The sequence below is a fragment of the Diadema setosum genome, chromosome 18 (assembly GCF_964275005.1).
Source record: "Diadema setosum chromosome 18, eeDiaSeto1, whole genome shotgun sequence".
Classification (NCBI taxonomy): domain Eukaryota; kingdom Metazoa; phylum Echinodermata; class Echinoidea; order Diadematoida; family Diadematidae; genus Diadema; species Diadema setosum.
The window spans coordinates 30,411,690-30,434,027 of NC_092702.1; the positions used below are offsets into that span (position 1 = coordinate 30,411,690).

At 39.0% G+C, this 22,338-nt stretch overlaps 1 protein-coding gene across 1 annotated transcript in view; it reads left to right on the top strand.

The window, feature by feature from the left end:
• Positions 1-19,777, top strand: part of LOC140241350 (nucleolysin TIAR-like) — a 105,201-nt gene extending 85,424 nt beyond the window's left edge. Inside the window, exons 6-12 of the mRNA XM_072321085.1 lie at positions 3,721-3,796; positions 8,626-8,752; positions 11,973-12,056; positions 13,619-13,703; positions 14,066-14,213; positions 18,197-18,366; positions 19,271-19,777. Of these exons, the coding sequence (XP_072177186.1) occupies positions 3,721-3,796; positions 8,626-8,752; positions 11,973-12,056; positions 13,619-13,703; positions 14,066-14,213; positions 18,197-18,366; positions 19,271-19,436 (856 nt within the window). The 3' untranslated portion in view covers positions 19,437-19,777. The remainder of the gene's footprint in view (positions 1-3,720; positions 3,797-8,625; positions 8,753-11,972; positions 12,057-13,618; positions 13,704-14,065; positions 14,214-18,196; positions 18,367-19,270) is intronic.
• Positions 19,778-22,338: the final 2,561 nt, after the last annotated feature.

Consider the following 22,338-nt stretch of genomic DNA (forward strand, 5'->3'; position numbering starts at 1 on the left):
ACAAACTTGAATGCAGTGTCATTTTTGTGCAATTCAATTTTATTTAAATTTCACAGTAATTGTTTCAATTGATATCATTTCTTAAATCTACATACATTTTGTAGGAGACATAATGTCGGTGATTTAAGAGAGGGAAGATCAATTTTACCCATTCTGTTTGATGCATGGTAGTTTGGTACCTAACCAAGAAAATGATGATGATTAATGGTAGTAGATGTGCCAGCTTCAATTTATGCAGATCCTTTCTGTTATTTTGGATTTCTTTATGTCATGGGGTTAGTTCTTCTTTCACTCATATATATATATATATATATATATATATATATATATATATATATATATTTTTTTTTTTTTTTTAAATCAAATTTGTAGTTCTAGGACCTTGAATTGAAATCATTTGCATTGACACCACAGTTGGTAGAGTGCAGCAATAGAGATTGGCATTGTTACTTCTAGATGAGGCCTTAACCTTAGGTATATCATCATATAAAACCAGACCCTGCCCAAACTCAGCATGTAGGAAGTTGGCTGTTGGATGGTAGTACATGTATAACCACAACCAGTATGGAAAAATGGAGACAGGATTTACTTCTTTGTCTGATGCAAGTAAATCTGTAATATTTACGTAACGAACATAAAACAAAACAAAAAGTCCATAGATGTCTTGCACTCAGATTTAAATCTAAATGGCTGATACATATAAAGTTTGTTTAAATGACTATCATATCAATGTATGACATAGAATATCCCAGCCCTGGGCAGGGGGAAAAAAAAAATAATATCATTGTGTGTACCGACAGATTTGAGATAACATCTAACAGTTTTCTTTAAATAACGAAACACCCCCCCCCCCCCCCCCCAGGTAATCCCAAGAAAGTAGTGGCAACAATCTCCTTTTGCATTTTGAGTTAGTGGAGGTCACTGGTTCAAGTTTAGCCGTTTTGTATAAGAAGTTCAACCTTTGCCCATATGACCACACCTCGTGTGCGTTATGTTTTATTTGCTGAGAGGGTAAGGCATGCGCCATTAAATTATTATGGGCAATTTATCAAATTTTGATAGTAAGGACTCATCTTTGAAAGTGACAAGCACTAGCAATCAACTAATGATAATCTTGATCATGTCAATCATGTATTGGCCATTCTTCGTCAATTACTGTTCTATAAATTGTAGTCTCTCTTCAGTCAATTTCTCATCTAGTACTGCCTGCAATGTAGTTTGAAGAATGCAACATCCTTGAGAATAGGAATTCAGCATGAAAAATAAAACCATCAAAACAAAGAAATGGAATGCTATGAATTGGAAATGGATGCATTTAACTTTTAGTGCAAGGTGTTTGCTGTTAGCAATTTATATTGCATTGCTACAGTGAAGTGTCAATGGGAAATCAAAGTAATCAGTTCTCTTCCCTGCTGGTTTTACATTTCATTATTTAATTTTCGTTATAATATTATCGTGATTTTTAACCACCACTCAAATTATGAACACTGATACACACATAGAGATGGGAAATTACTGTTGCATTCATGGTAAACGACATACACAACAAAATGTTTGTTCAAACTTCACGTGAGTGGGTAGAGGTATTGGTTTTGTTTATGGCTTTCATGACCTCAGGGGTAAAAATAATAGTAATGCTTTGATCTTGCTAATGAGAATTTTCTCCTCTTTTTTTTTTTTCTTTTGCCATTTTCCCCCTCCCCCACAAAGTTAGATTGTTATTGCAGTACTGCAGTTTGTTAGTTTCCTTGTGGAGCTCAGTGTCAACGAGGGAAAGCGCATGGAAATAGCACTTGTATTTGTTGATGTTTTGGGGAAGGACTAAATACGCCAAACTTATTTTCTTTTCAATGAAATGATTATGAAATAATGTATTTATAAAATAATACTTTTAGTGAACAAATGTATTCATTAATGGGAATATTTAAAATTATGAACTGCCTCCATAAATGTACACACTTGGATGTGATAGCTCTCTGCAACTGTATGATGTTGTCCTTAGTTTTTGGATACTTGTTGTAAATAACGTGCTTTGAAAGCTTCAATAGTAGTTAGCCCCTACCTCCCTCTCCCTTCCCCCCCCCCCCCCAAAAAAAAAAGAGAAGAAAAAAGAAGAGAGTAAATAGATTGATATATCTACATGCGACACGAGGGCTATGTTTGTGTGAAAGCAAGATGAGTGAAAAGAGTTACCCAGTGTGATATTACACTGCCCATACCCTGCTTCTATGTGTCTGCTCTGTAGGCTAGCCGTGTGTAGAGTTGAACACGAGTCAAAATAGTTGTTACATGTAAGCATGTTGCATGGTATACCTCACAGCCCCTGGTTGTCCCTAGCAAAGTTCTTGTGTGCAGTGTTGTGTACAAGTATTCGTGTGTAACACACATACTGTAGTAGCTATCTGTTACCCTTCGATGTTACCACTCCAGTGGCGAATTTACGCCCGTAGCTGAAGATTTCCTTGTAACACATTATCATGATCGACATAATATCAATATTCCGTGGTGTATCAAGATAAGGTTATGGCATTCCGAACTTCAATCGTCATGCAAGGTGTTCTCAGATGCATTCTTTCATCTGACCTTTATTACTATTTATTTACTTCTTTCTTTCTTTTTTTTAATCAATCAGAAATGAATGACATATCATCTAATACATTTTTTCCTCTTTTTTATTCACCTTCATCTGTGAAGTAGTTTAGTATCCATATGCCAAAATTATCTGTAGCTTGTCCCTTTTCTTTATTTTATTTTAGTGTGATGTGTAAAAGTAGTAGTACTTTTTTATCTCTTCTGAGCAAAGTTTTCTGTCGGTTTCCGAATTTTCAGTGGTGCAGCCAGTCAGGCTTGGTGGAGACAGTGAAAGGCCCTTCCGAGAAAAATAAAGCGAGCCACGTATGATTCTCCATTATTGTTTCTATCTTATACACATATTATTTTCTCGTTTGTTTCTGTTTTTGAATGCAACATCGTAAGTTCTCTGACTTTAGATGGTGTGTGTCTCTCTCTTGCAAAGGTCTTGATGACTAGAGGACGTTGAAAAGAAAAGCTGCAGTCCAAAGCACGTAGGGCTTGTATGTGAACGTTTGCAGTGATGAATATCTCAGGATATCCCAGTTGTGAGGATAGAAGCAAGCTATTAATGCCCCCTCAAACTATCATGAGACATTATGACAGACTATTGCCTACACGTACCAAAAAAAAAAAGAAAAGAAAAGAAGAAGAAAAGAATCCAAACAAATCCCTAACCCAAAAAGAGATTAGATGTGATATTACAGAAAAAGAATTTATTGGCAACTGATCAAAAGGGAATGTTTTGAAGACAGCAAACAACTTTCATGTTTACCAAAGTTATGAAATATTCCATGAAATCAGTGATATACCAAAATATTTATCCCAAGTCTCAACGATAATATTCCAAGGACTCAAAAGGTAAGATGATTCCAGCATTTTCAGCAAGAAAGGCAACGTAGGTGACGGGAAATTGTCAGTAATAAATCATACTGTGACTGCAACTTTGCTTTGGGAAGACACTGATAAGAAGCCAAGAAGAAATCCTTCTGCCTCAATTTTTTTTTTTTTTTTTTTGGTCAATGGAAATGGTTTGAAAAACTGTATTGCTCTATATTTTTGAAAGAGAGAACACGAGAAATCCAGCTATGTAGCCGCCGCAATAATTTCGTGTGCTGATATGTTGAATGCTCTGCCCTTTTCTTACAGTGATGCTCGAGTCGTGCGGGATCCGGAGACGGGGAAGTCGCGATGCTACGGCTTCGTGTCGTTCGAGAGAGAAGAGGTGAGGATGAGACGTTAGCTGAGGCCGCGGCCGTGGGATCATGGGTGTGGGGGTCGTGGTGTGCTGAGCCCTGGTGCAGAACCTGCTGAGGGAGGCACCACTGGTTCTTCCACCCCATGTTATACTGACCCCCCCCCCCCCAGTACTCTTCGTAAAACCCCTCTTTGTCCTTCTATTCCCCCAACCCCTGGCTGTAGAAAAGAATGGGAATGTCATTTTAAGCAAAAGAAAATGCCAAAAAACTGGGGAAAAAAATATATAAAAATTATTGATTTGCAAAGGTTTGCAGCACTGTAACTGGGAAATCCAAGCGAGTTAATTTTTTCAAACTCACCTGCATTAATCAAAGTGTAATGGTTGTAATCCTTCAGTATGTTTTTTAATTGCAACAATGACAGCAGAGTTAACCTGTTCCATACAGGAACCTGGTGGCCTGCGTAGATTAAGTCTATGGACATTTCAGAATTTACTATAGAATGAGTTAACCCTTTGAAAGTGGGATATTTTGTGCTGGTGAGTGGTATGATGCTAGAAGATTACTGTTTTGGGGTGCCTTAAGTGCCGTAGAATCACAAAGGGCAGCTTTTGAAACCAGGATTTAGGGTTAATATGCTAGAGTAACATGCACAATGGGAAAAGGAAGGGGGATGTTTTCTGCAGTAGTTGCTGACACAAATTTCAAGGAAAATGCTGTGGAAAAGTGACACATATAGTAAATATCGGTACTCTCCTGTTATGGATTCCCAACAGATGAGTAATCATCCAATATCGCACCCATCTAACCTGCATTATTATTTGGTGTTGTATCTAAACCATGTCAAGAAGACATCAGGTAATATTACTTAACTTATGATGATATTACATTTTACCAGCTGTGCTACTGTTGCAGGTTTTCATGCCTGTGCAATGGAATAATGCCAAAGGGGGACTTCAAAAATTAGAGTTTTTTTTTCTTTTGCGCTGCCCCTTCTGAGTAATTTCCAAAGAGAGAGTTTGACCATGAAGCTACCTGTGTTCCATGGTTTGACCCTTTCATGCACAGTGCAGCTCTACAGAAGGTCAGCTGACCAGTGAATGCTCCATTTCAAACACTACCACCATCTTTTTTGCTTATTGGGCCATGCATGACCCACCCACCCCCAAGAAAAATACAACTAACAAACAAACACACAAAGCAAAATAGAACAAGAAATCAAAAGGGGGAAATAGATATTACAACATTTTTAACTTTCATGTTTTGACTCGGTGTTACCAGATATGTCTCAAATATTGTTGCTGGGTAAAATGTGGGGAGGTCTCTCCGTATCTGCTGTATAGCAAGAGCCTACAGTAATTTGTGTAGTATGCGTTGAGACTGGGCCATGGCGTCCAATATATTTGTGGTGAGAAAATGCAATTAGGTCAGTCAGGAATGTGTGGTAGTATCAACAGCTGTGGAAAGTGCTATGAATGGTTGTATGTGTGCATGTGTGTGTGTGTGTGTGTGGGGGGGGGGGGGTTTCTCTGCCAGAATGTTTGCCAGTTTTAACGTTTAAAGGTAGGCGTTATAGCCTTCCTCAAACCTGTCCGAGATCCACACTACGACTGGAATGAAATTCGTGCAAACCATATTCTGCCAAAGTGGGTGTGGGTCCTGGTCAAAAGGCGTAGGAAGTTTGGCCAACAACAATTCAGAGCTATATTGGTATATCATGTTATTTTTCCTTCCTTTTTTTTTTTGGGGGGGGGGGTTGTATGTGTTTGATATTTTCATGTGATTATGCAGAGATGAATGGCAACATATCCCGAGGCCCTGGTAGATTCTTAAGTCACACTTAGGTTCAGATGTAGGCAGCTCACATGCACAGTATGAAGGATAATGAATTTTGCCATATTATAGAATATTTACAGAGAAAATATATTGTTATAAAGTAGATTTCAATAGAAAGTATAAATATATTTTTAAAAAAAGGAAAGGTTAAATATATTGTGTAAAAAGTTGTTTAACAGAGATATACAGTGTATTTTATATGGTGTATCTCTGCACCACTTTTATTCATAATCGCCAGATTACTAGGGAAGAAATTGCTGTCATAGACATAAACAAAGCAAAAGTACAAAAATAGAATTTTACTCCATTGTGAAAAGTATCACTAAGTGTCTGTACCTTGGTGGATGGAGTGCCATAGATTGGAGGTAAAAAATAAAAAGTCCTGTTCCTGCATTGTAATACCTACATGTAAGATCTACACCCTGTGAAAACACTTTATAACAAGGCTCTTAGTAGGATCCATGTTGTAAAATCCATACTTTTTAATGATATCTATTTAATGTACATGTAGCACATGTGCCTTAGTCCTTATAGATGATGTTGTAAAGAAATTGGGCGTTAGTCTACTTCTTAGTCACTTGAATGATTATCATATTCAATTTTTATGCCTCCACTTTGGAGGGGTTGCAGACACATCATTGCATTTCACTTTTCTCTGCCTTTTTTTATTTTATTTTGAAATTATGTGTTTGACTTGAGAACAAACATCAGGCTTAGAGTTTTATAAGGAATATTATCAAATCATGATATGAGATCGACAATGTGATTGAAGACTTTGTCAGACAGTTTGATTGAAAGATTTTGTCGTACAATGTCTATGATCAGCATTATTTTGCAACTGTATGAAATGAGATCGAAATGGGGTTTCAGCAAATGCAACAGGGCCCTTAGTATTTCATGGCAGTTGATAAAAAGCTCTTTGAAGCTTCCATGACTTGTCTTTTTGGTGATATATGAGTGGAAGTATATAACATGCCACAGTACAAATCTCTGACCACATACCGCTAGCGTTCCCATCCAGAACTGCTGAAAGCACACACTGGCAGCATTGGGAGAAAGCAGTTTTTAGTGCCGCCTATTTGCAGAAATAAAGAGTACACATTGCCACATATCAATCATAACGTATGCAGTATAAATATGAATTAATGATGTGTCGATGGAGCAAACATTTGTTCTATTTTTTCCTGGTTTCTGTGAATTGCCCAAGTGCTGTGGCCCAGTCTCAGAATGGGCTAGCATTGCTCTATACCACATCATGTCGTATATGCTGAAAAAAAAACCCAACAACAACAAAAAAAAAAACATGATATAAATCATTAGCTGAGAACTAGAATGATGCCATATTTCTAGATAAAGGAAATATAAATCTTTTGTACCTCTATACATGAATTTGTAATGAGTTTATGGTATCAACTTCGTTACTTATCACTATCTATGATTATTACAATTTCTTTTATATCATATTCTTTTTGTTGGTGTTGTTGTTGTTGTTCTTCTTCTTCTTCTTCTTCCTTTTCTGTGTCTTTGGCATTTCTTTGGGCCAAAAATTCCAAACTGAATTAATGTAATGAAGTGTCAAGAATCTATTTTTTGTTGTTGTAAAGATATGAAAAGGCTTAGAGTAACAACTACTTCAAGCTTCAGGAAGAGACATGAATAAACATACATATTGTATTGTAGTCAGGGCACGTGCGGATTGAACAGTAAGCAGCATTACAAGCGGTGGAAGGTCAGGCATTGGAAATGTGTTTTGAGGGCTTATCTGTTTGATAAAAAAACCCATGTTTTATATATGTATACATTTATACATAAACTTAGTGGCTGAATTCCAAGTAATATACATAGAGACCTCCACCTGCTACTCTTTGTGTTGGCCTAAAAATTTCAAACACGTCTTGAAGTTATTTATGATTTACACAACCTGGAGAAACATTGCTGTGTGAATTGGTCACTTTATGTATAGATAGCTGCACACAGTACCTAGTGCCATTTTCTTATGTCTTCACGGCTGTACAGGGGCATAACTGCCGGTAGAGAGCAGTAACATTAGTGAGTGGTCCACTTTAATTGGCGTCTCTTTGTGTCTTGCTTCTACGAGAACCTTTTGATCATGCTTAGAAACTGAAAGTCTCCGATATTGTTCGTTGTTTATGGATATCTTATTAAAAGCGGTACTTTTATACGTGGCTCATAAATTTACCGTGGCAACTACAAGAAATTATCATTGGGGGTCGGCTCATTGGTGCTGTGGTTTCATTTACATTTCAGTAGGTTTCAGAATATCTAGTTAGATCTGTTGATTTTTGTCATGTGAAGGTATTTCAATCAGCTATGGAAAGTTAAATAGGGAGCTATAATTCAAGTCTGTACGAATGAACTCATAGTGGACCACAATTTCTATTTGCAGTGCTTGGTCGTGCAGTAAAATGGAATCAGTGCAGGCAACATACAGTGGACAAGATGTTTCAAAATCGCTTGTGGATTCAACATTGTTCTCTATTAAAGATCCCATCTCAAGTGCACTTTCCATTTGACATCTAAAGAGCCATTATTTCATTGCAAACAAGAGGGGCTACTATTTGTCAAACAACTAATAGAAGGTAGCCAACTGCACATAGGCTTTCGATTATCAAATTCATATTGTATTGGTTGACAATGGAATGGGATACCACAAATGTTGGACAAGTGATGGTCAAATGCTGCTTTTGATGAGTGCAGTGTTTGGTCCTAGTGACCGTATCGACTTAAATAAGATCGTCCGAAATAATGCTCAACATTTACAGATTTGATATGACATCACTGTCAACTGTTAAAATGCAATTCTTCTTTGTTCAATGATATTGACCCTAGAGAAATAGTTTCAGAATTTTAAGCATGCTCAGTGAAACTTACAAATAGTAGAGTGGTTGAAGTCGTGGAGATGGTCTGCACTTTCAAAATTGAAAATTAATTACTTCCCACTTATGATACTATACAACACACTTGTCTAAACATGATTTTTTTTCCCCCACGTATCCAGGACGCTCAGTATGCCATCAAGGAGATGAATGGCGCTATCCTGCCGCAGTACCCGGGTATGAAAGCCATCCGCACCGGCTGGGCGACCCGCAAACCCACCTCTCAGAGGCAGCAGCAGATTGAAGGTAGTAAGTAGTACCTCCCTCTTACTTCCAGCACCCCAGCCCCTCCAACCATCTTGAATATCTTTGGTATTGGGACCTGCCATAGACGTGATGCTTTGCTGGCCGTTGATTACACTGACACAAACATGAAGGGAACACACAAAAAACCCATTTCTGTATGTTTGTAATCTTATGTCACATGCAGCAACAATTCGTAAGTAAAAAATCTGACTTTTTCGTATTCGCCATGGTGAGCAGACTGAGGGTCTAAGGATTACATGCAGCAAGGTAAGAGTCCACACACAATGAAGTATTTTTCCTGGCACCTGACCGGTTTGATAAGTAATCGGTCATACTGACGATGGTGTTGTTGTTAATGATTTTTAAGCGGTGCTTGAGACAGGGAAATGATAATAGCTCAAAAGTAGTGCCTAAATGTTGGAAAAGAACAAGTTCTACAAGTTTCAATCACAACTTGGGGATTTCTTGAAGTTAATGGAATGCCCATATGGCTGTGTTAAAATGAAGATCCGCCTAAAGTATAAGGACATAAGTGGCATTCAGTGAAACGAAGTACATGTACTGTGAAGAGCAGTATCTTTGTTATCTGGCTCAGTCGGTAGTGCATCTCCCTCCAGATCCAAAGAACCCGGGTTCGATTCCCAAGTCTAGCTGATCAATGTTGTATGTAGTCAAAACATCGCCTGTAGTAAGAGGCAAAACACTCTCCCTCGGATAGGACATAAGATAGAGGTCCCTTATGTGAGAGAGTCAAAATTCGTGCAGATAAAAAGATCGTGCTTCGTTAATTTATCGCAAAGAGCAGGGTGCATAACCCTGTAAAGTGGTCCCACCCCAAGTACAGTGTAATATGGACTATCCAGCCATCTTCTTAGATGGAAATATGAAACAAGCAAAACTAACAATCAGTAGCTATTGCTGTAGCATTTGCAGAGTTGCTGCATTAATATTTGGGGGGGGGGGGGGGGGGATTGCCCATTTCTGTTCCTAGCCATATGATACAGTTATTACATGCTAATAATGAGCTTTCATGGATATTGATTGTCGAATTGATAGATCGGTAGATAGTCAAATGGCCATGAACAGAAATGGGTGAAAAACGTCTTGTCACTTTCACCGGACAGTGATGCATTATTACATAGTCATTTTACTAACAGTGGGACTGAAAGCAGATGTATTTGTATATTGTCCATTTCACAGTGTAATCTTCCTAAATGCCTCTCTTATTCATTAGTAATAAGTGTAAACTTTCGACCTCTAGAGGCAGTATTGTAATTGTAAAGATTTCCGTCACCTCTGAGTCAACAAGCTAACACTGGAAGAAAACAAGTTCAGTGAATTACAATGATGTAATTACAGGATGTTCCACAAGGGGTTTGAGCTTGTTGCTGCAACATGCTCAAATTCTTGTGCAACATCCTCAGAAGCCAGCAATATCCTCGAGAATTTGCGACGTGCTCTAAATAAAATGTAATAAAACGTTTACAAAAATGTGCAAAACTTGAGAAACCATTGGTACTTTAAAAATTTGTGCACAAAACGTTAGACAGAAAATCAAATGTGAGCAGCACAACAGGCAATAAATGATGAAATATTGAGCGTTGCACGCACATACAATTTCTTACATTCAGTGCTTGCAACATGCTCGAACTTCAAGTCGTGTACCACCGTGAGAGCTCAGATCATGTGCATGTGAGATGTCATTACATTTAATGGGCTCTGACACAAAAAAAAAGAGTTGGTGTGTAGCATTAAGTGGATCTCCTCCCCCTCCCCACCACCCTGCCCTCGGAACTACTCATTGGTACTCTCAACTGATTACCTTGCTGAGAGCTTTTAAGTCAGGCAGTTAACCACCTGAACCCTCTGTGTAGTGACTGCTTGAAGGTAGTGAGTGCTGACATCTCACAACTATGTGTAGATGTGTGGGACAGGACAGCATTGGGAATTGACCAGTCTGTCCACTTAACCCCCCCCCCCTCACTCTCTCCTCCAGTAGACAGGCTTTGGATATTTGTCCCATTGCCTGTCATTGCAATGTGTGGAGTTTAGCTTGCATTTATCTCCTAAAAAAGGGGTCATTGATGAAGTCAGAATGCAAGGATGTTGGGTTTGCCCTCTGAGAGAGAGGATCAAGAGAAAGGGAGGATTCACAGATGCAGAAAACTTTCATCGGTTGAGGAGATCGTACAATAGGAGATTCGGGCTTCTACCAACCTTTAGTGATTTGTTGGCTAGCTTTCATCCACTCCTGTGGACTTCTTCAGGCCAAGTGATTGCACCGTTTTTCTAGCACTACCTGCTTTTTTTCTTGATCATTGGACCGAAGGTTGGTCAAGAAAAAGAAGGCAGTGCTAGAGAAAATGGTGCAATCACTTGGCCTGAAGAAGTCCACAGGAGTGGATGAAAGCTAGCAAGCAAATCACTAAAGGTTGGGAGAAGTCTGAATCTCCTATTGCAGTTCACAGATTTTTTTTTTTTTTTTTTTAAGTGGCCAATGAATAAAGTCATCTGTCACATGAGTCTCATATCAAGACATTATTAGACATTCAATTGGCAATTAGCATAGATAATATATGACTGGAGATGTGACAACCTTTGTAATAAGACATCTGACAAGTGCGGTCGTGAAACTGAACTACTTAGACATTCGCCCATTCGTCAAATACCCTCAACAAATCAAGAAATCAGAAACTTTTTATTAGCCCCTATTAAAGTTTAGGAGAAAATCCTGTGATGAAAGATGTCTCCATCTAAATTTCTATGTGCGAACACTTTAGGAAAAATCCTTTCCTGTCAATTGTGACCACTTCTTCCATCAGTCTGTTCTATTGTAGACTGACCATACAATGGAGACCTGTGAACCAACCCTGTTAGAACTCCCCCTCCCCCCACTTTTGTGAGGGGGGAGGGACAAATATGAGCCCTCTGGTGGTAAAGATGTGAGACCATTCACTAGACTGTCTCTGGGAGTCAGAGACAAGTTTAAAGGCCCATGCTATTGTCACGAGCGACACAATCAAATCCGTAAATAAGTGACGAGTAGTGCTTAGTTGGTAGTGCAGCTTTAATCTTCATCTTAATCTGGATATTTGCAACCTGTGTAATTCCAAATGCTGAGATGCATGTGGTGCCCTCTGCAGCACAATTCTTCATCTTGTCGTCATGACGATGTCATCTCATTGTTTCTCCCCTCTTCTCTTCTCCATCCCGTTATCTCTAGCCAAGTCATACGAGAAGGTTTTGAATGAGACCAGCCAGAACAACTGCACAGTGTACATCGGGGGTCTACAATTTAAATTCACAGGTGAGAAATCCCTTGCGAGTGTGTGGCCGGCCGGACTGAAGGGGCAAAATTGTAGAGGGGACACTCACTGTTTGAGGAATGTTGAGTGCTGAGACCCACAAGAAGTTACTGGGTGAACTATGCTACTATGACAACCACTTTGGGTATCAAGTGATTTGAGCAACCTTTAAGGTCCTGTTTACCTTTCGGAACAGTGATTTATAAAATTTTCAAGATATGACATTTAATGCATATGTGTAGGTCTGTTGAACCACAAAACAGCCTATCATATACAATTTTTACACTAAAGCCTAGAATATATGGAGATATGTGTATTTTTCTCAATAAACCGTAACTGTAGACAGTTTAGTCTAGAGAAACACTTTTATAATAATTATTGTTCATATTTTGTATATTAAACAGTACTTAAAGGGTGTGTACAGTTCTGGTCGAGTTGAAGATTTAGCTTTTAACGTTTTGTGAGATATTCAGAAACCACTCTATGAGATGTCAAAGAGCATGCGGTTCTAAGGGGTATCAAAAGTTTATTCGGTGAAAATCGGTTTTGAAATGGCTGAGATATCAAAAAACAAGGTGAAACAAAGAGATACTAATAAAGTTGGGGCATGTCGCCTTTTATTATTAGCACTTTTTTGGATATCTCAGCCATTTGAAAACCAATTTTCATCAAATAAACGTTGAATCCTTCTTAAAATTACATGCTCTTTCATATTTCATAAGAGGCTTTTTATTATCTCACTTAGGAATGTTCAAAACATGAATCCCTACCTCAACCAGTACTGTACAGTCCCTTTAACATCAATTTTACTGATTCATATTTTTACAGTGGTTGTTTCTATCCCTAAGTCACATTTTAGAAGTATTTTAAAGCACTAATGCTGGGTTTTTGTTTCATCTACAAATAGTAAATTATGCCTTTAAGGGTCATCACAGTCTATTTCCAGCCTACCCGATTCCAGGGGGTGCCTAAGACATAATTATGTTTGTAAATAGCATGATGGTTGTAGTTGCCAGATTGTAAGCTTCTGGAGTATGTCCATATGTGTTTGGCTGGTGCATGTATTCTGTATGAGATGTTCCATAGATTTCCTTTGCATAAGCTCAGTTACTCCTGCAAAGGTCATACAGTGATTGTGGTGTTGGGAGTCATGAAAAAAACAAAGCAACTCCAATTTTAAACAGAAAGTGTGTGCATTTCAGTAATTCATCAGTAAGCCCAGCACAAGGTTGGTTCCCACATAATAGATTGCTCCCCCCCCCCCCCTCCCCTCTTGAATCTAAGGAAAGCACTTAATGGAGAATTACAACTGAAACATATGTCCTGTAGCAATTGTTACCTTTAAGTGAATTTACATTGTATGTCACATGATATAGCATCAGTCATATCTGGAGGTGGTAATACATCTGCCAGATGTTGCAAACGCCAGAGAATGGCTTGTTTGATGAAGGCTTATTGATTGCTTGACTATATTGTGTTTGCTTTTTCTCTCCCCCTCATTTCCCCCCCCCCCCTTCCCCTCCCCTCCCCCTCCCCTCTCCCCTTCCCTTCCTGGGTGCTACAGAGGACTTACTTCGGAACGTCTTCAAAGTATTCGGTGCCATCCAGGAGGTCCGCACATTTCCGGAGAAGGCATACGCATTTGTTAGGTGAGTGATCTAGTTGCTGTAATAATATTGAAAATGATGACAGCGTCTCATCTGTCTCTTTGCATTGCTTCAGTTGAAAAGAGCCACAACTTCCAGAAAAGCAGGAGAGTTACTGAAACAAATAGGCTTTAAAGGGATGGTACAGTTTCAGTTGAGACGGAGCTACAGGTTTCCAACGTTTTTTGGTGATGATTTTTTGTTGTTGTAGATAATGAGAAACCTCTTATGAAAATATGAAAGAGCATATAATTGTAAGAGGAATTCAAGGTTTATCTGATGAAAATTGGTTTTGAAATGGCTGAGATAGTTCAGATATCTCAGAAATAAAGGTATGATATTTTTGTTTTCTCAACGATGTACAGATTCTCAAATCACGAAAGTGCCACCAATGCAATAGTATCGGTCCACGGGTCCCAGATCGAGGGTCACACGGTCAAGTGTTCATGGGGGAAGGAGAGTAACGAATCCTCATCTTCATCCTCAGCAGGACTCCACCAGTCCCATGTTCAGGTGAGAGATGGTAGTAACTGTTGGTTGCTAGGCAACAAGGGATGCTGTCCCATTTCCGGAATTACACCTGTGTCATGACATAGCTAAGATGATGCTTCTGACAGGATCCTGCTAATGGTAGATATTGGATTTTGCAATGTAATGGCTTACTTCAGTTCTTTGTAAATTAAGCAGACATCCAGGGGCCTATTGCATTAAAGGGATCGTATAGTTTTGGTTGAGATCTAACTTCAGGTTTTTAGCTCAGCTGGTTCGGCTCAGGTGAGCTATTGCGATCGCCCTTCGTCCGGCGTCTGGCGTCCGGCGTACGTCGTGTGTCGTCCGTCGTCTGTCGTGCGTAAACTTTTTACATTTTCGTCTTCTTCTTGAGAACCCCATAGGATCTCAATTTGTTCAAATGGGCACCATGGCCCACTTGGGGGGCCCCAAGGGGGGCCCAAACCCCCTAACATTAAGGAATCTTTAAAAATCTTCTTCTCTAGAACCAGAAGTGATAGGGCTTAGTTAGTACTATGAGTTAATACATTGATGACTGTAGTTTCAAGTTTGTTCATGGGGGAATCAGGGGTGCCCCCCTTGGAACCCAGGAGAGGGGGATTGGGAGGGGTCCTAATGGGGACTAAATTGTACATTTTCATCTTCACTTTGAGATCCCCATGTCTGATTTTAACCAAACTTGGTAGGTAGCATCCCTAGGGGGATAGGGCACCATGGCCCACCTTGGGGCCCCCAGGGGGCCCAAACCCCCTAAAATTAAGGAATCTTTAAAAATCTTCTCTAGAACCAGAAGTGACAGGGTTTAGATAATACTATGAATTAGTACATTGATGACTGTAGTTTCAAGTTTGTTCATGGGATTGGCGGAATCAGGGGTGCCCCCCCCCCCCCCCCCCCCTTTTTGGGACCCAGGAGAGGGGATGGGGATGGGTCCTAATGGGACCTGAATTGTACATGTTCATCTTCTTTTTGAAAACCTCATGATAAATTTTGACCAAACTTAGCAGGTAGCATCCCTAGGGGGTTGAATCTCAATTCCTTCAAATGGGCACCATGTCCCTCTTGGGGGCCCCTAGGGGGCCCACCCCCCCCCCCCCCCACATTAAGGAATATTTAAAATCTTCTACTCTAGAACCAGAAATGATAAAGCAAAGTTAATACCATGAGTTTGTACATTGATGACTTTAGTTCCAAGTTTGTTCATTGCAGATCCAGGGCTGCCTGCCCCCCCCCCCCCTCCCACCCTGGAGTTGAGGAGGGGGGATCCATATATGCAGACCTAAGTTTCCAATGTTCTCAGGTATGAGTGTGCAAGAATGCATGGAAGGTGAAATTGCGATACTCGGGTGAGCGCGTGACCCCCGGGTCTCTTGTTGTAATTTTTGGGTAGAGATGATGGGATACCTCTTATGAAATATGAAAGAGCATGCAATTTCAAGTGGAATTCAACGTTTATTTGATGAAAATTGGTTTTGAAATGGCTGAGATACCCAAAAAGAGTGATCCTTATAAAAGGTGGGTCCCACCTTGTAGTACGATCGCTTTGTTTTTCTTTGTTTTTGGCTGTTTCAGCCATTCCAAAACTGATTTCCGGTCAAATAAACTTTGAAGTCCTCTGAGAATGGTATGTTCTATACTATTTAATAAGTTGTTTCTTGGTATCTCACAAAAGTAAAAGCCCAATCCTCATCTCCACCAGTACTATACTACCTCTTTAAAGTATTTACCTGAGAACAACTCTGTTAAGCATCCAAAACTCCGGTTAGCCTTACTCTGCCATTGACTTTAACACAGGAAAAAGCTCTGTTAAAGATAACCTGAGTTTTCTCAGTTAAAACAATTTATGCAACAGGCCTCAGGTGTGCATTCATAACACATACTCACACACACAAGTGCACACAAATTCATGGTTACGATTGGCATGTGCAGTAATTATTGGTTGCTGTTTGGCAGTTTCAAAGAAACAACTTGTAATTATTCAACTGGCTGTCATAAAGTGTTGGAATGATAATTTAGCTTGAGCACATAAGAGGTCAATAAGATTCCATTGATGTATGCAGCAGGAAGGGATTATGTATACATGCCCTGTTGTGCAAAGTTCATCTTTTCAGTTTTAAAGAAATAAATGTATCACAATCACATCTGATGAGAGTATATTGACAATCAAAATTGCAAACATTACGTAATGTGGATCTCGCAATATGTGATTGGGGCAGAGCTTGCTATAAAATTGTCAATTTTGAGATTTTGATATATTGGAGTCATCTGAGCTGCAGGTATCCTCTGATGTTTTAGGCATCTCATTTGGTATAAGCTAGTGGAGATTTAAATATTCAAGCAATTTGTGAGCTTTGCAGTGACCGGCCAGCACTGCTGGTGTACATTCAAGGATATTTGAAGAGTTCGGTTTCAAAAGGTACTACACCCATAATTTCAAGTTCTGAGAAAAACGTGAATTTTTGATTATCAAATTTAGCAAGCTCAGACTGGAATGATATTTCCCCCTATTATACTGCCAAATGATACAATACTAAAACCACTCTCTAAGAAAATCCAGGTCCATACATTTATTTTTAATGAATTAATCATTCTTATATTTTTGTGGATGTAGTACCTTTTGAAACCAAAACTGGATGTAGTACCTTTTGAAACCGAAATTTCACACACCAGAGATATATTTAGTGTGATGTTATGACATGTTTTGCAGATTCATTTTTTCCAGCAATGGTGTTGATGGGGATGGGATACGAGGTCAAGGGGGCCTAGGTAATTGACAATGCCCTGCCCTATTTAGCAGCAAGAATAACAAACCGATGTGCGCAGCTAAGCCCCAGTTCTCCCTTGCTGACCAATATTTTGAATGGATTATTGTCATTGGTCATAAGCATTCAGTCAATCTTCACATGCTTCGAATGTTCTGGATCCATCGAGCATATGGGAGGGGGTCCATTATGCGTGAACGGTTATAGATGGGGAGGGGTCACATTATCTCACCGGGTGATTCTCTCTTCCCTTTTCTCCTTTCGTTTTTCTCTCACGAGCTTTATCTCATGATTTCTTTTCTTTTTCTTCTTTGTATTTTTTTTTTTGGCTATTTTTCTCTCTGTGAATTCTCCCTTCACATGTCTCAAGAATACTGTTTTCATTATCTCTTTTTTTTTCCCTCATTTTTTTCAATGGAACTTCGAAGGGAAAAGGTGGAAAAGCAGCATCTGAATGCGCCGTATTTTCTCAATGCTGTAATTAAATGTATTACATGAATTTCTGGTAATCTAAAAGCTGATACAATGAAGACTGTCTATGAGTGATATGACCACCTATACTAAACACACATTTGGTATTACCTTTGTGACATTGTATAAGTAAAAGATGTCATTTACAAGAATGAAAATCTAGTGTTCAAAACTTTATGCCACTACGTACTTTCCAGCCCTGGTACTTAACATTAGGCACGTATAGAATAGCACAGCATACCCAGAGGTAAAGCACTGTTGGTAGGGATGTCAGAATTTCATGCCATTGTATACATTTAACAAAGTAACTTTGCTTTCAGACTAGTTGTCACACGCTTATTAGCTGTGAAGCCATTTAAAGGCATAGTCACTTAGTCCATACCTACAAAGTGTTTGTACTAATAATTCTGGGGACAATTTATGGCTCAAACTCAACACCCTACCGGTAACGCACAATTTCCCGATGATGTTATTGGAGTGGATGTAGTACCTTTTGAAACCCAACTAAAATGGATGTAGTACCTTTTGAAACCGAACTGATTTTTAAATGTAATTTTTAAACACTTTCTGGTTGGAAATTCAGCTTTTCGTTAGTATAGGTGTAAAGAGGTCCTAAAAATGAGTACATCAAGACCAAAAAAATGGATTTTGATGGAAAATGGATGTAGTGCCTTTTGCAACTGAGCTCTTCATTTGTGCTCGTGAGAAATGCACTATGGTCTGTTCATTTTGCTGTGGCTTGATCCCCGGTAGGCGCAGCACCTACAGTTGCAGCAGAGCATGGGCCAGTTCTACCAGCCACCCCAGCAACAGCAGCAGCAACAGACCTTCAACCAGTACAACCAGTACCCTTACCAATACCAGGTGGGACCCACCCAGCCCTACATGATGAGCAATGTACCCCAGCAATTCGGCTACTTCCAGTGAGTGTGCTTTCTCTGTACCTCCTCCTCCTCCTCCTCCTCCATAGTAAAAAAAAAAAAATGCGCTCTGCATTCATGTTGACCTTTTAACTCATTGAAGAGTAGTCCCGAGTACACTATGGCAAGTGTCCATGGGAAATGCGTGTTATATAGCAAAATCAGCCCATCCTCCGTGGGTTAAAAGGAAACTGTACGTCAAATACCCTGTATGCACACGGATTCAGTAAATGCAGAAATGTTAGTAGCATACATTAGTGAAGCGTGGTGAAAATCTGACAATCCACTCAAAACTTTATAATTTGTGAAATTCTGGGCCCCTTACGTAATTAGAGATGCTTATTAGACCAATTATGTGTTAGGTTTCATTTTATAATCCCCCTTTACAGAAATCCTGTTTAGTGATTGGTCTGCTTAGTGCCATGTTACCAAACAGAACATTGCTATAATGTTGATGGTGTTTGAAACAATGTGTCAGTGGAGAAAAATGTGCTAAACCTTGACGACATGGTATAGTGCACTGTGATGTGTATGTAGTCATACATATGCGATCAATCAATGTTTGTTTCACCGATGGCATGTCTAAAGTTCTACCATTATCTGCCTCATAGACCACTGTGTAAATCCTGTCCACTGTGGTAGACATTTCGTGTGCATTGCAATATGCAAAGATTGTCATTTGAACAATTTACTATATATTTATATAAGAGTCAATGGGGTGATAGAAAACACAAATTTTATCATGCACTCGTAAGTGATGGATTCCTCGTGACAGAAATTATACTGATTTTCTTGCCACCTCCGAATCCATGATTCAAACTAGAGCCTCTCAGCGTATGGTATCTTTGAACGTTATCTTGAAATCACTGACGTGACAAACCTTTTATGGGTACTTCTCCCACGGCAGAAATCCCAACATGGTGATGCAGCAGAGCTACGTGGGAGGCTACAATGGGGCCGGCCAGATGGGGGCACAGACCGGCTACGTCATGCAGCAGGGCGCGGCGGCGGGCGCCATCTACCCCAACTCGACGCAGGGAGGCGGCAGCTACATACAGTCCGGCTACCAGTGACGCCGCCCAGGGTCGAGACTGGCCGTGGCGGCACCAGCATCAGCGAGAGATGGGAGTGACAGTACCTAGATACAAAAATCAGATATTCTATGAGAAAATGTAATATATAGGGAGAAAATAAAATAAACGTCTCAGAGAATGGAAGGGAATTTGATATTTTCCAATGGAAGAGAGAATGAGACGTTGTCAAAATTGGCATGTTGCCGTGGCAGACCAGGAAGGAATGGCTTGTTTAAGTTGACGTGTTGAGCGATTGATTTACAGAGCAGGATTGTGTTTTCCAGGTTTATAGTGTGGCATGTACTGTGTACAAATGTTTTGAGATGTTGCTGGATCAGAGTGTGACAGTTTTTTGGTTTTTTTTACTAATCATAAAAGACAACAAATGATGAAGAAGAAGTAGCATTTTCTGGTGGGGTGGGGTTCAGATAAGAGGGACTTCATTTATAAGGAAGAAATTACATTGCATTTGGGCAACCAAGTGAATTATTTTGTCAGTGGATCCATATTGAGGTCACAGCTTGATGCAATGTTTGTAGTGTAAAAAATAAGAGAAAAATAGAGAAGAGAGACATTCTACAGAAAGATCTGACTTGTGCACTGAATAATAGTACAAATACAAAGTATTTTAGACAAGCAAAAATATACCTCAGGATGTATAAACCTCTTAGAGAGAAAGCAGATATTAATCTCCAGTTTTCATTTGAAATACAATGTACATTATGTACGATATTGAGTTCTTGAAAGCGTTATTTCAGCTGCTTGTGATGGCAATATTATTTCACCTTTGGGGTTTTAAACTTAATCCCACATTGTATTCAGAGATTTAAACTGTGCATCCTGATGTTCTTCAGTAACAATTAAGTTTTGTGGCTTTATTAGATTAGATCAAACCAAGAATATATCATGCAATTCCAATACATTCAACATTTAATATTCCTACATTTCAAAATGTATTGTTAGCTTGTAAAACCATGTGTTAGTTGCTTGTGTGTGTTATTGTCAAAACATGTCAGGCGTTCACCCCGGCCTCCATGTCTTTACACTGGAAGTAATAGTTTCTTTTGTGTATGTGCGTGTGTGTGTGTGTGTGCATGCGTGCATATGTATGTATGTCGCTCAAAAGAGATGAGATAAGGCAAGGAATATTATGTGTCTTCAAGCAGAGCAAAATTGAAAGTGTACATCATACATACAGTGTATATGCATTTTGTGTGCATGCGTGTGTGTGTGTTTTGTCCACTGTGGAACTTTGTTTCATAAAACACATTGATAAATTCTCTCAAAATACTTACTCTGGGGTATATTTGATTATTTTTTTTCATTTTTTTTTTTCATAATTTACTTCTCTAGTGGTAATCGTGCAGCATAGTCTGAACATTTTAATATAGTGATATTTTATCACGAGATGCTATGTGCAGTAAAGACTGCATTACCCTCCATGTCCTGTGAAACATTAAAGAGCAATTATGTGAGTGGTGATTAATTTTCACTTGTCCCTTTCTGTTTTTGTTTGTTTGTTTGTTTGTTTGTCTGTCTGTCTGTCTGTTTGTCACATAGATTTGCCATGAGTGTTATGGCGAGACCACACATACACACAGGAAAAAGGGAGATTTAGGAATATACCAGATATTGAATGCAATGCATAGTTGATTGTGCTATGTTTTGAAGGAGCTTGGGTATCTACTGCTGCATCAGAAATAGTTCTTAATGAGAAGGGACAGGAAGCCCTGAGAAATAATATATTTGTGAGTAGATTGTCTCTTCTTTACTGAGAAAATTCAGAATTTGTACATCTTTGCATGTCATGGATACAGACCAACCCAAACCTAGCCCTTTTCCCCTACCCTTTTACTCGAGTTTATAAATTTTTTGGTGATATTTTCATATGCATATCTTTTGCTGTTTTTTTCTTTTGTTATTTTTTTTTTCTTTTGCTGCATTTTCTTTCTTTTTTTCTTCAATTTGTAAGAGCTGTTTCTTAGTGAGTATGGGCATGAGAGTGGCACAATACTGCTTGTAACAGCTTATAACAGCGTCAAGAGTGTTGCTGCCTCATTTCATGTTTTATTGTAAAATTTGCCATTTATGGTCCATGTGTAAGATGTAGATAGCCTGATCTGTTTGTTGTCAACTCACAATTGTCCGGCTCATGTTCGCGATACCACTCAAGAAAAAAGAAAAGAAGAAAACAAAACAAAAACTTCTCAGGACTCCTCAACTTTTGTGCCTTGTTCTAGTTTTCACTTCAAGTTTTTTCTCCTTTTTTTTTTCTTTTATGTTTTAGGCAGAACAACACCCATCTGATGATGAACTTTTTTTTTTTTTCACTTTCACAAAACACTCAGAATCTGCAGATAATAATATTGATGTGTTTCTGCATAATCACTTTTACAGTAGAATCTGTGCTGTGTGGGTTTTTTTTTTTTTTTTTGTTCTGTTTTTTGGTTGTGTACAAGAAGTAACACTGTAATTGTGAATGACATGTAAATTGTGATGTAGAACTTTTTAGCTCATGACACACAAATAGAACAAAGAGTGACTGGAAGAGTTGTGTAATGTTATATTTTTGTGACGGAAGCAAGCGTCGGCGCGAGAAACTGCTTCAGAGGTGACATGTGGACTGAAATGCAAAGATATATGGATCAACCAGACTTTGGAACATTTGTTTTAAAAGTTAGCAGTACTGTAAGGGATGAGTTCAAATATGGCTCAGCCCCATGAATGTGCTGATGTTATAAATAATTTATTCTGATCAGTTATGGAGAGAGAAGCAGTTGGCAAGTTTTAGCTTCATAGTTGCAAATTTATGTACAGCATAGAGAGTGTAGTATCTGTCGAGTACAATGCAGCACGCAGAAGTGTAATCTCTCATGACATTTTTTCCAGTGATATTGATGTA